This window comes from Medicago sativa, chromosome 4, assembly GCF_051527215.1.
Source record: "Medicago sativa cultivar Bolivia chromosome 4, Bolivia_mono, whole genome shotgun sequence".
NCBI classification, from domain to species: domain Eukaryota; kingdom Viridiplantae; phylum Streptophyta; class Magnoliopsida; order Fabales; family Fabaceae; genus Medicago; species Medicago sativa.
In genome coordinates this window covers 88757487-88772323 of record NC_140752.1, presented here as the reverse complement: position 1 = coordinate 88772323, position 14837 = coordinate 88757487, and the positions used below count along the sequence as shown (strand labels likewise).

Genomic DNA, 14837 nt, shown 5'->3' with positions numbered 1-14837 from the left:
TCATCAACAAAAACCATACTATCAGATTGGTCGAAAATTGATAGTTTTATGAAATTTGTTATTACTAGCTTGTTTCTTTGAATCTTGACTAAAAACTGTGAGTGGTTTTGATACTTTGATACCACGTCATAATGCAAAATCTTAAGTCATTGACTCTATAAACGACCTCTCTCTTTGTATGTCAATTATTTAAGTCATTCTTAATCAATATAGGGATAGATAATCACACTATCTCCACATAGTGCATTCGAGTAAACAACTTAATTATTATCTTATCTTATTCTACCGTTAATTTAAGATAATTTTTGTTACCACTTGCAGATTTTCCAACTTTACTCTTTTTTTTTTTTTTTTTTTTTTTTTTACCAAAGAGTTTCCAGCTTTTCTTATCAATAGATGTTTATTATAATGCATTGTCATATGATCAGGATTTAAAAACAAGATGATAACAGATTTGAATTTACATCAATCAACATATTAGGACGTAGTAACGACAGTAATGCAATCAGAACCATTGAATAATCATATTCAACATTACCGAATCAGATTTGACACACAAACACATAATATAGATAGTTGATGTTTAAGGCTGAAATTCTTTATTCAAAATCATCAACAAACTGGATACAATTTTTGTTTCTCCTATTTCTTAACACAATAACAGAGCAAACACAGAGTTTAGTTAGAGGGGAGGCTGTTGGGTGTGAAACTTCCTTCGCAATTTATTAAGTGCGACAACTACAGTGACATAGATCTTATCATTCGTGTTGGTTAGAAAACGGAAATAAGCATCTCTCCAAGATGCAATGAGTATTAAAGATCCCCAAAATACCCAATATCCAGTGAAAAAGCCTGCAATTATGGGTATGTATAATGGATTTATTTCCATGTCCATTCCTTTGTTTTGATGGTTGTCTTCGCTGTGATTGCAATGTGTGTCCTCGAATGAACAGTTTTCGGGACATGCTTTTGCGAGTGGAGGACCACAAAGGTGTGGATTACCTTTGTAGCAGACTTCGTCAAATGATTGCATTTGAGTGCCGAGAGGAATTTTCCCAGATAAAGTGTTGTATGATAAATCCAAATATGCCAGGAATTCCATATTTGCCATGCTAGTGGGAATGGTACTTGTTAACTGATTTCTTGACAAATCCAACACATCCAAGTAATTAATTTCATCAATATTGGAAGGAATCGAACCCACCAATTGGTTCCTCGACAAATTTAATGAACGCAATTCAACTAGCTTTGCAATTTCAACAGGAATGCCTTGTGTTAAAAAATTTGATGACAAGTCAATCAATTTAATCACTCCAATAAAATACAGAGAAATATACATATCATATCCTTTCCATGGAATTAGAAATGGATGCTTCCTTTCAGACTGGTAGATGGAAAGGCTTTCCTTAATTGTAAGAAGCTCTGTGTAGGATTTGTCATTTACACTTTCTTCAGTAGCCATTGAATGGAAGACGCATCTTGGAATCGCTCCTGTCAATTTATTCTCAGAAAGATCTAATATATGTAAAGACTTGAGTTGGCATAATGTTGTTGGAATATTTTCGTCAAAGGAATTCCTACCCAACAAGAGTGCCTCTAGGATTTGCAAGTTTGTACCAATCCAAGATGGTATGGACCCCCAAAATTGATTCGATCTTAAATCCAAAAAAATAAGCACATGGCAATTTTTTAGTGTGTCTGGAATTTTTCCAGAAAGATTATTTTTGTGCATTAACAACATATGAAGATCCAATAGGCTACCAAAGGAATATGGAATTGACCCAATAAAATTGTTGTTAGCCAGATTCAAAATAATCATTTTTGTCCCATGTGTCCAACAATTTGGGATGACTCCTGACAAATTATTAAAAGACAAGTCAAGAGTTTCTAACGAGTTATTGACACCCAAAATCTCACACACGTTTGAAATTTTTCCATAAAATAAATTGTTGGACAGATCCAAAGTCATCGAGTTGGGAGGCAAACGAGGTAAGGGGCAGGATAAATTATTGTTGCTCAGATCAAGTGTTTTAAGTTTGAATTTTTGAGAAAAATCCTGTCCACATCTTTTCAGTTCATTGCAGGAGAGGTTCATATACTCAACATTAGGTGATAAATCCCAAAACCAATTTGGCACACTATCCAACACACTTGTATTTGATATATCAATCTGGGTGAAATTCTTTTGAGTTTGAATCCATTTTGGAAATTTAGGGCCCAAATGACAATTCGCCAAACTTATAGTTTCAAGTTGGAAAGGAGGGACCCAGATTTTGCTCATGTTCAAAGTTACATGATTAAAAGATAGGTCCAACACTTTGAGGTTGCTAAAGTTAGCAAGATGAACATCACTGAGATTACCCTTCAAACTGTTTTGAGCTAAATCCAACACAACCAAATTTGATAGCTGGCGAATGCTTCTTTCCAATGACCCGTTTAGGTGATTATTAGAAAGACGCAATTCTTTCAAACTATTTTGGCCATGAACTTGGCCCAATTTTAATGGTATTGAACCGATGAGCATATTGTATGATAGATCAAGTATTGCAAGGCTCACTAGTCTGTCAATGAAATCTGGTATTGAACCCATGAGTCTATTATGTGATAGATCAAGTGTTTCAAGAGTTGTCAGTCTCTCAATTGAATATGGTATATGACCTTGTAAATTATTCTCTGAGATATTTAGTTTTTGAAGGCGATGACAATTTTCAAACAACCAATCAGGGATAGTATTGAAATTATTTCCAGACAGATCAAGAGTTAAAAGAGAATCAAAATTGATTTTAGGTGGAGGAGATGCAGGTAGTTTGTGAAGTTGGCAACCCGATAGACATAGTGCTTCAAGGGAAGGAAGTATTATGCTAATGTCATGAAACCAATCATTTTCGCAAATGCTAAGATCAACACCGCTTAAATCAAGAATTTTCAAAGAGGAAAGTCCATGAAGCCATTTTAGATTATTGACATAGAAACAATTGCCACTCAAATCAAGTGATTCAAGTAGAGAAAGGTTTCCAAGATTATCAAAGAGGTTCCCCTTAAAATTGGCATGAGATAGGTCAAGATGTTTTAAATTTTGCATAGTACCTACAAAATCAGGCACTCTAGACTGCATGAAATCATTGCCACTTAGGTTCAAATAACTTAAATATGGCAATTGTAGCAAAGATGAATTTAAATGACCCTGAAGTTTATCTAATGAATTAGAACAATGAAGATTCAAAGAAATAACATGACCTGTGGTTGTGTTACATCCTACTCCTTTCCAATGGCAATAATCCTTTCCAAGTGTCCATGAAGATAGAACATTTGAAGGGTCTTTGAAGCCTTCCTTGAACTTAAGAAGAGCCTCTGCTTCACTGACTATGAACTGAGAGTTTAACACTCCATTGCATAGAACAATTCCCTGCATTAGAAGGCATAGAATTGCAAATTTTGCTATAAATTGAAGGAATTTTGTATTCACCGTCATTTTGATTTTAAAGGTTTTTTAACTCTATAACTCTTTCTTAATTTTCTTGAATGAACACACCACTATTTATAGGAGTTCCGGTCCTTAATAAATAATAATTATGTTAATGTATTTAATTGTCCATGTCAGAGTTAACATTATATCTCAAAGAAAAAGGTTAAGAATGCAAAAGTGAAAAACTTAAATTAAAATTTTTATTTTTAATTTTTAACCACATAACCAGTATTAGTGATTGAGGTTTAACAATTATTTTACCAATTTATCACGGATTATTAGATTCTTTAGGAACATAGTTATACCTGTTGAAAAGTGACTCAAAAATGTGCATCCTGTCTGTCAAAATTGATGGCCGATTTGTATCACACGGTGGCCGATTTTGACCTGGTTTTGGAGACTTTTGTCTCTGGAAAAATCGGTGGCCGATTTGTTGCAGGAGGAGAAAAATAAAACAGCTTGTGGGCTTGTTTTGTTCCAATTTTTGAGGGATGCTTTCCACTATAAATATAAGCCTTGTATCATATGAATATGTGAGAGAGAAAGGGTGTAGAAACAAAACACTGTAGAAAAACAGGGTTTAGAAGCCAACATACAAACTAGGGTTTATAGAGAATTTCTCTTGGCAACAAACACTAGGGTTGGGATTGTTTTGATTCACCTTGAACAAAGCACTATTAGGATTGAGTCTCTTGGTCACGGGAAGAGGCTGGGACTTGGGTAGAATTAGGTTTGAAGACTGATTCTTGTAACTCAATATCTCTTTGTAAAGAAACTCATATCATTATAGTGGAACGGAGAGCTGCTCTCTCCCCCAGAGTAGGTCATCATTTGACCGAACTGGGTAAACATATTCTTGTGTTCTCCTTCTTCCTTTTATCTCTTGCTGTTTATTTTTGTTTGAATTATTTTTGTCATCTGCTTCATTTGATTGCTTGGTATTAATTTGCTCCACGCATCAAGTTTATTATTGGTGTGGTTTTCACAACGAATTCACAACAATTGGCGCCCACCGTGGGGCAAAGGTCAAATCAATAACCAGGTATCATGGGTTCGAAGTGGGATATTGAAAAGTTTACCGGTAGTAACGACTTCGGGTTGTGGAAGGTAAAGATGAGGGCAATTATAATTCAGCAAAAGTGTGTTGAAGCATTGAAGGGAGAAGCACAGATGCCTACGCATCTAACACCTGTTGAGAAGACAGAGATGAATGATAAAGCGGTCAGTGCTATCATTCTGTGTCTTGGGGATAAGGTGTTGAGAGAGGTAGCAAGGGAGACTACTGATGTGTCTATGTGGAATAAACTTGATTCATTGTACATGACCAAGTCCTTGGCATATAGACAATGTCTGAAACAACAACTCTATTTTTACCGAATGGAGGAGTCAAAACCTATAATGGAGCAACTGACGGAGTTCAATAAGATTATTGATGATTTGGCGAACATAGATGTTAATCTGGAAGACGAGGATAAAGCCTTACACCTACTGTGTGCTTTACCTAGGTCTTTGAGAATTTCAAGGATACTATGCTTTTTGGCAAAGAGGGCACTATCACCTTGGAGGAAGTTCAAGCAGCTTTAAGAACCAAAGAGTTAACCAAGTTCAAAGAGTTGAAGGTTGATGATAGTGGAGAAGGCTTGAATGTCTCAAGGGGAGAAGTCAAAACAGAGGAAATGGGAAAGGCAAGAATTCCAGGTCAAAGTCCAGGTCGAAGGGTGATGGTAATAAAACACAGTACAAATGTTTTATTTGTCACAATCCAGGTCACTTCAAGAAGGATTGTCCGGGGAGAAAGGGCAATGGAAGTGGTAATCCATCCGTTCAGATTGCAAGTGAAGAGGAAGGTTATGAGAGTGCTGGAGCACTAACTGTGACAAGTTGGGAACCTGAAAAGGGCTGGGTCTTGGACTCTGGATGCTCTTATCACATCTGTTCGAGAAAGGAGTACTTTGAAACATTAAAGCTGAAAGAAGGTGGAGTTGTTAGCCTTGGTAATAATAAGGTTTGCAAAATTCAAGGTATGGGTACTATCCGTCTCAAAATGTTTGATGACTGTGATTTCCTTTTGAAGGATGTGAGGTATATTCCTGAACTTAAGAGAAATTTAATATCTATAAGCATGTTTGATGGTCTAGGATATTGTACTAGAATTGAACGTGGTATGATGAGAATTTATCATGGTGCATTAGTTATAGCTAAAGGGTCTAAAATACATGGTTTATATATTTTAGAAGGTTCCACTGTTATAGCTCATGTGTCGGTTGCTAGTGTAGACACTTTGGACATAACTAAATTGTGGCATTTGAGGTTAGGTCATGTCAGTGAGAGGGGTTTAGTTGAGCTAACTAAAAGTGACTCAAAAATGTGCATCCTGTCTGTCAAAATCGGTGGCCGATTTGTACCACACGGTGACTGATTTTGACCTGGTTTTGGAGACTTTTGTCTCTGGAAAAATCGGTGGCCGATTTTGCAAACTCGGTGGCCGATTTGTCGCAGGAGGAGAAAAATAAAACAGCTTGTGGGCCTGTTTTGTTCCAATTTTTGAGGGATGCTTTCCACTATAAATATAAGCCTTGTATCATATGAATATGTGAGATAGAAAGGGTGTAGAAACAAAACACTGTGTAGAAAAACAGGGTTTAGAAGCCAACATACAAACTAGGGTTTATAGAGAATTTCTCTTGGCAACAAACACTAGGGTTGGGATTGTTTTGATTCACCTTGAACAAAACATTATTAGGATTGAGTCTCTTGGTCACAGGAAGAGGCTGGGACTTGGGTAGAATTAGGTTTGAAGACTGATTCTTGTAACTCAATATCTCTTTGTAAAGAAACTCATATCATTATAGTGGAACGGAGAGCTGCTCTCTCCACCAGAGTAGGTCATCATTAGACCGAACTGGGTAAACAGATTCTTGTGTTCTCCTTCTTCCTTTTATCTCTTGCTGTTTATTTTTGTTTGAATTATTTTTGTCATCTGCTTCATTTGATTGCTTGGTATTAATTTGCTCCACACATCAAGTTTATTATTGGTGTGGTTTTCACAACGAATTCACAACAATACCGATACTAACTATTATTATTTATAGAAGAGTTACTTTTTTTGTTTTTTGACAAATAAAAGAGTTACATCTTACCTCCAGCTACATTTAATCTGTCAAATGTGACTAAAGGAACACACATAACACAAAAGTATTCCATTCCAAAGTCAATGAAGTCAACACCATTGTTTAGCCTTAGTGAGTTTCATCCTTCTTTCCTTAGTCCCCTGCATCTCTAGTGACCATCCATTTAGGAGTGTAATATCATCTTGCCCCATTTTCTACAAGTTATTCCAAAATCTCTTGTCTTTTGCAACAAAAAAAAAAAAACAAGAAAAATCAAAGTCTTTTTTTGAAGTCAAGATGTTTTTTGAGAGAGTAGACCATACTCTTAGTTTTGACTTTTCAGTTCAATGCGTGTATTTCACTCTTGAAAAGTCTTTAAAAAAAAAATCTTTAAAATTGTAACTTTTTTCTTTTCCAGAAAAATAACTAAAATTTTATTATTTGTGGATAGATTTTATTAATCCCTCAATCGAATATATATATATATATATATAGTAGGTGATATATCTTATAATTTATAAACTAATGTCTTAAAGGTTTTGATTTAAGATGTGATGTCTACCTCACACACGTGTGATTGCTCAAAGCCCAATAGTATGTATGAAAGTTCATGCAGCTCATATAATTACTTATAAATTCATCTTGTAATTCAGTTAACAAGAATGCAATTCATTACGCTTCTACTCTAATTTCTCTATGATAATTCTCTTATCCTAATTCTTCAACACTCTTTTCCCATATAGTGGGTGAAAAAGGGCACCAAAATTTTCGAATCAAAATGTGAACTCATTTTTGCATAAATGCTCTCCATTGTCCCACAAATTTTTTTATCCAGCAATTGAAAAAGTTTAATCCCGACAGGGAGCTTAGACAATTAATATCACATTTCATAAATAAAGCAATACAATTACAAGATTCCTTGAATACAAGAAAAAAGAAGCTGAACAAAAAGAAAGAAATGAAAGGTTTATAAGATCAGTGTAATGAGTACAATATCTAAAACTAGGGTTTAGAACTGTTTAGGTCATATGCCTTGAGAATGTTCTCAAGAGGGGTATTTATAGCCTTTATTAGACTTGTATTTTCGTGACTTAGCCCCCAAGCAACTTGGGTCCTAAGTCACGTTTAGAGCGTTCTAGGTACTTCTAGAAGGCTTCTAAGGTGGCACCCTTAGGAGGGCACGCCCAAGGTCTTTTGGGCCCTTCTGGAGGGTGTTGTGTCCTTAATTGCATATTGACGGTCCAATCAGTGAAAAAAGAATGTAAAGATGAAGAACAAAAAAAAATATCAGTGAATCTTAGAATATGAGTATGACATAGACGGGACAAAGTATCCTTTGATTTTTGCATGATTAACTAAGGAAGCTTTCCTGGGCTATAAGTATTCACAGACTCTCTTCTTCACGTATTCTTCCACTCTTTTCTCTTCAACCTTTACTCATAAATAACACAATTCTTCATATGAATTTAAATGTCACATAATTTAAGTGAAATTGTGAGAGCATCAGGGAATGGCTAATCCTGCCTCAGGTATATTTCTTACTTTATTAATAGTATACATTGATTGATCACAGTTTGGTTAGTAAACTAGTTATCTTTTTCCATTGTCATCAAAATTTTAAGTCTCGGATGCGGTTATTTACATTTTGATTCCTGATACTGTGAATAAAAGCAGCTGCAATTATGAGTGCAATGAATGTAGGATATATAAGATTCTTGTATATTCAATGCCTTAAGACTTTGGTTGGAGATATGGTGTCAATGACTTTTAGAAGTTCTAATCATTAGCTTATTGTTGCTCCCAACACTCCCCACTAGGATTTGAATCAAATTCTAATATAGTTATGTCCTCAAACATTAATTAAAACAAGCTTTGTAGTTTTGAAGAAAAGAAAATATTGTTACTTCTGTGCCTAGTATTGCTTGATTGGCAGCACCTGAACTATGTGGAAGCGTCAAGACTTTCACAGTAGTAAATTTTTGCAACGAGACAATATGCACAGATAACCTCAGTGGCAACGACTTCACATTGAAACCGGAACAATCAACGTATATACTGCTCCCGTAGGATGGAGTGGCAGAATATGGGCTAGAACAGGTTGCAACTTTGACACAAATGGCAATGGAACGTGCCAAACAGGTGGTTGTGGAACAAACATAAACTGTACAGGACCTGGAAATCCACCTGCAACAATTGCTGATTTTACCCTTGGTGAACCTGATTTTTATGATGTTAGTCTTGTAGATGGTTTCAACTTGCCTATAGCAATAAAAGCTATTAATGGAAGTGGTAATTGTAGCACGGTTGGTTGTGATGGAGATTTGAGACAGAATTGTCCATCAGACTCAGAGTTGGCTTTAAAGGATGTTAAATATCATGCTTAGGACTGCTGATGTGAAGACTTTTATGTATTATGTGTTGGTTATTTTATTTTAGTAACTGCTGTTTAGTTTTCTTTAATTAATTGTCTTGTATTGTGGTAGTTATTGGAAGTTTTTTAGTATTGTCAAACTATGTAAAACATAGTGTGTGTTCTGTTTGTTTTTTTATCAGACAAATTATATGAATGAAAGCAGTTATTTCTCCTTTGTCTTGTTCATTTCCTGCAACTGTTTTCTTGTTCAATTAACAACAATTGGTATCTAGAGCCCTATTCTAAGGGATCTGTGTGAGTTTAACGTCATGGAAACCGAAGCAAGTCTCTCCGGCATCGTTCCGACGGTGTTCGACGGAAGTAACTACCAACTTTGGGCAGTGCGTATGGAGGCATATTTGGAAGCTTTGGATTTGTGGGAAGCAGTGGAAGAAGATTATGAAATTCCTGTACTTCCAAACAATCCCACCATGGCACAAATAAAAATGCAAAAGGAAAAAAAGACAAAGAAGGCAAAGGCAAAGGCCTGCTTGTTTGCTGCTGTCTCCACCACTATTTTCACAAGAATCATGTCCTTGAAATCAGCAAAGGAGATATGAGATTATCTCAAGAAAGAATATGAAGGTGATGAAAGAATTAAAGGCATGCAAGTCCTGAACCTGATCCGGGAATGCGAACTTCAAAGAATGAAGGATTCTGAGACGATTCAAGATTACTCTGACAAACTTCTCAATATTGCAAACAATGTGAGGCTTTTGGGATCAGAATTCTCTGACTCAAGAATTGTTGAAAAAATTCTTGTAACGGTACCCGAAAGATATGAAGCAACTATCACTACTTTGGAGAATACCAAAGATTTCTCAAAAATTTCTTTGGCAGAATTGCTTAATGCATTGAAGGCACAAGAACAGAGAAGATTGATGAGAGAGGAAACAACACTTGAAGGAGCATTAACAGCCAAGCAGGATAATGTGGGATCAACATCAGCCAATGCAACAGAAAAGAATGTAAATCGAAGAAAATCTTATCCTCCATGTCAACATTGTGGAAAGAAAGGCCATCCACCCTTTAGATGTTGGAGAAGACCTGATGCTAAGTGTACCAAGTGTAATCAAATGGGACATGAAGTTGTTATTTGTAAATATAGGAATCAACAACATAATGATGAGGCAAAGGTTGTTGATCAAGAGGAAGAGAAGGATCACTTATTCGTTGCAACATGTTTCTCTAGCATCGAATCAAGTGAGAATTGGCTGATTGATAGTGGTTGTACCAACCACATGACACATAACAAAGATTTATTCAGGGAACTAAGCAATGCAAACTCAACAAAAGTTCGGGTTGGAAATGGCAATTACATTGCTGTGAAAGGAAAAGGAACAATAGCAATCTCAACCTATTCAGGTACAAAGTTAATTTCTGACGTGTTGTACGTTCCTGAAATTGATCAGAATTTGGTAAGTGTTGGGCAATTAATTGAAAGAGGTTATAAAGTGTTGTTTGAAAATGAAAGCTGCTTGATTAAAGATAGTGATGGCAAAGACATTTTCAAAGTAAAAATGAGAGGAAAAAGTTTTGCTCTAAATCCATTGGAGGAGGAGCAAATTGCTTTTCAAATGAAAGAAAATGTCACAGACTTATGGCACAAAAGGCTCGGACATTATCATCATCAAGGTCTGCTGCAGTTGAAATCCAAGGAGATGGCAAATGACATTCCAGAACTTGATGACCATATTTCAAATTGCAAGGCTTGTCAGTTTGGAAAGCAAAGCAGGAAACCATTTCCAAAGACAACTTGGAGAGCAACAAAGAAGTTGCAATTAATTCATACTGACATTGCAGGCCCACAAAGAACATCTTCTTTGAATGGTAGTCTTTATTATGCTATATTCATTGATGATTTTACTCGTATGTGTTGGATCTTCTTTCTGAAGCACAAGTCAGAGGTAGCACAAGTATTTTGGAAATTCAAAGCAAGAGTGGAGAATGAAAGTGGTTGTAAAATTCAAGCTCTCAGATCAGACAATGGCAAAGAGTATACTTCTGAAGCATTTGATCGATTCTGTGATGACGCTGGCATTCATCATCAGTTGACTGTTCCTTACACTCCACAACAAAATGGAGTTAGTGAAAGAAGAAACAGATTTATATTGGAGATGACTCGATGTATGCTGCATGAGAAGAACTTGCCAAAGCAATTTTGGGCGGAATCGGCAAACACTGCTGTTTATTTGCAAAATAGGCTTCCTACAAGAGCAGTAAAGGATAAGACGCCATTTGAGGCTTGGTATGGTTATAAACCCTCCCTGAATTTCCTTAAAATATTTGGATGTTTGTGCTTTACTCATGTTCCACAAATCAAGAGAGATAAACTAGACAAAAGAGCTCTACCAGGCATTTTTATTGGCTACAGCTCCGTTGCAAAAGCTTATAAAATTTTCCAGCCACAAAATGGTAAAATTATTGTAAGTAGAGATGTGCATTTCATGGAAGATGAAGAGTGGAACTGGGATGACACAAAGGAGATGGAGGTAATTTCTAAAAATCCAAAACTCCAGATTGATGAGAACATTGAAGATTGGGAAAATGAAATGGTAGATGACGTTCCTGTCAGGGGAACAAGATTACTTTCTGATGTTTATCAAAGATGCAACATTGCTGTTTGTGAGCCTGCTGGTTTTGAAGAAGCAAAACTTGATAAAAATTGGATGGTTGCAATGGAGGAGGAGTTGCACATGATTGAGAAAAATAATACATGGCAGCTTGTTGACAGACCTCAAGATAGGAAAATCATTGGCGTCAAGTGGGTTTTTAAAACTAAGCTCAATGCTGATGGCTCTATCAACAAGTTCAAGGCAAGGCTAGTTGTTAAAGGTTATGCTCAGATTTTTGGAGTGGACTACTCTGATACATTTGCGCCAGTGGCCAGGCTAGACACCATCAGGATGCTACTTGCTGTTGCAGCCCAAAAGAGTTGGAAAGTATACCAGTTGGATGTTAAATCAGCTTTTTTAAATGGTTTCTTGCAAGAAGAAATTTATGTTGAACAGCCTGAAGGCTTTATGAAGAAAGGGGAAGAAGACAAGGTTTATCTTCTTAAGAAGGCTCTTTATGGATTGAAGCAGGCACCAAGAGCTTGGTACAGCAGAATTGATAATCATCTGCTGACTTTGGGCTTTGTGAAAAGCTTGTCTGAGTCTACCCTTTACATCAAACACAATGAGGTTGATATTCTTGTTGTTTCTCTCTATGTTGATGATATTTTGGTGACAGGAAATAATGCAACATTGATTGATGAATTTAAATTGGAAATGATGAAGGAATTTGAGATGACAGATCTTGGATTAATGACTTATTTTCTTGGAATGGAAATCAAGCAAAGCAAGGATGAAATTTTCATTTGTCAAAAGAAATACGCAAAAGAAATTTTGAAAAAGTTTAAACTTGAAGAATGCAGAGAAATGAGCACTCCAATGAATTCAAAAGAGAAGCTTTGCAAAGAAGATGGAACTGAAAAGATTGATCAAGCATATTTTAGAAGTCTGATCGGTTGTTTGATGTATCTGACAGCCACACGGCCTGATATTTTGAATGCGGTAAGCATTTTGTCTCGATTTATGCATTGTGCAAGTGAATGTCATCTCAAGGCAGCAAAGAGGGTGCTTAGATATGTGAAAGGAACATGTGATTTTGGCATTAAATTTACCAAAAGCAATGAATTCAAGCTGATTGGTTTTTCAGACAGTGATTGGGGAGGTTCTGCTGATGATATGAAAAGCACTTCTGGCTATTGTTTCACACTTGGTTCTAGTGTTTTCTCTTGGAGTTCGAAAAAACAAGAAACAGTGGCTCAATCAACTGCTGAAGCGGAGTTTATTGCTGCAACGGCTGCTGTTAATCAAGCTATGTGGCTGAGAAAGATATTGAGTGACCTTCATCTTGACCACAAAGAAGCCACTAAGATCTTTGTTGATAATCAAGCTGCAATAGCTATTTCTCATAATCCAGTTTTTCACGGAAAAACCAAGCATTTCAACATCAAATTGTTTTTCTTGAGGGAAGTGCAGAAGGATGGTGTCATTACTCTTGTTTATTGCAAAACAGAAGAGCAAAATGCTGATATCTTAACAAAGCCCTTATCAACTATCAAGTTTGAAGATATGAGATCAAAGCTTGGTGTTTGCAGCTCCTAAAGCAAGGAGGAGTGTTAAATATCATGCTTAGGACTGCTGATGTGAAGACTTTTATGTATTATGTGTTGGTTATTTTATTTTAGTAACTGCTGTTTAGTTTTCTTTAATTAATTGTGTTGTATTGTGGTAGTTATTGGAAGTTTTTTAGTATTGTCAAACTATGTAAAACATAGTGTGTGTTCTGTTTGTTTTTTTATCAGACAAATTATATGAATGAAAGCAGTTATTTCTCCTTTGTCTTGTTCATTTCCTGCAACTGTTTTCTTGTTCAATTAACAACAAAGGAAAATGATAGAGTTATTGCTTGTAAGAGTGCATGTGGTGTGTTCAATACTGAAGAGTATTGTTGTAGAGGGAGTTATGAAAACCCTGCTACATGTTTGCCTTCAAACTACTCTAAGATTTTTAAACAAGTGTGTCCTGCAGCATATAGCTTTGCTCATGATGATGCAGCTGGTTTAGAAACATGCTCAGGTGCAAATTTTGTTGTGATGTTCTGTGGATCAAGGTATGTTTGTTCTTCACAAACAAATTCTTTCAAAAATTTGAAACACTTACATAATTGAGTTCATCGTATGAATAAGTATGTAAAAGGTGTCCCTTTCAGTAATTCGAGTTCATCATAGAAACTGTCCCTCTGGAACACTGACACCGACACTGACACATATACATCGGTCCTAATCTTAGAAAATAGAACTGATGAAATAAATACATGTGTCAAATTCATGTCGATGTCAGACACATGACACATCTTCAATCTGAAGAGTTCATGCTACATAGCTCGCTACTAGTTCTATCATATTTATTTTCCTAATATTCTTGTTGAATGCAGGAATCAAACAGTTTGCTCCTTTCAAGACAAGCAGGTTGTATGTAATATTAATAGTAATAAATCAAAAGCTTATAAAGACATACCTCAGAAGTGGTTGATCCTGATTCTCCCATTTACATACATGTTCAATTTAAGGATCAAGTCTTAAGCAAACTATACACGTTGAAGGTCTTCTCAAATTCTCAATGTTGAAGTACCCAGCTAGTTCAATTTTTTGTAAAACTCTTTTTGCTTCTTTGATATTTTTTGAGTTAAATACAGACATAGTTACTTGAGTAAGTCCTCAAGCCTTCACATATCATGTAAATAAATATTTTTCTGTTTAGTAAACAAAACAGAGGCCTAAGAAACTACAAAAGCACCAAAAAATTCAACAAATTAAGAAAGGCTTTTGCATAGATCCATTTATTCTGCATATCTGACTCCATTCATTCCAAAACTTTGGTTCTTAAGACTTTTGTACACAGATTAATTAATCACTTAACTAATGTACAACCAAAATACTAGTCCTTCTATTTGAATATAAATATCTCATAAATGATACTGTAGAAAGAAAATGATGTTAATTATTCCCTCTGTCCCAAATTATACATATCTTTTGGAAGGAAAAATAAGTTTGAATATAAAACACTTTTAAATTATTAGGTGCATTTATTTTCCTTTCCAAACATATTCAAAGCACGAGAAGTTTTAAAATAAAATTCAAATGTATAAATAACTAAAGTTTTGAAATGGAGAGTAAATATTTTAATTTCTTAAAATGAAATGGTAAGTCATGCATAATGCATTAGTCTATCTCTTTCATATTAGGCTCACCAAAGTTGTTAATTGTTAATTGCAAATGGTTTCAGTGATGCTTTCT

The 14837-nt window shown here is 35.5% G+C and overlaps 1 protein-coding gene and 1 pseudogene across 2 annotated transcripts in view; one reads left to right on the top strand and one right to left on the bottom strand.

Annotated features, from left to right (window-relative positions):
- The window catches only part of LOC146933404 (pathogenesis-related thaumatin-like protein 3.5), a 33066-nt pseudogene extending 18649 nt beyond the window's left edge, over positions 1–14417 (top strand). The window contains exons 2-4 of the transcript XR_015007456.1: positions 8510–8942; positions 13428–13651; positions 13976–14417. The product of XR_015007456.1 is annotated as a pathogenesis-related thaumatin-like protein 3.5 (transcript). The remainder of the gene's footprint in view (positions 1–8509; positions 8943–13427; positions 13652–13975) is intronic.
- LOC146933405 (receptor-like protein EIX2) lies at positions 501–3511 on the bottom strand. Its single transcript, XM_085705193.1, has one exon. The coding sequence runs from the start codon at positions 3470–3472 to the stop codon at positions 683–685; it is 2790 nt and encodes a 929-aa protein (XP_085561319.1). The 5' UTR covers positions 3473–3511; the 3' UTR covers positions 501–682.
- Positions 14418–14837: the final 420 nt, after the last annotated feature.

What these genes read in the sequence shown, in the direction of transcription:
- LOC146933405 (XM_085705193.1), bottom strand. Translation starts at nt 3,472, where the DNA reads ATGACGGTGAATACAAAATTCCTTCAATTTATAGCAAAATTTGCAATT.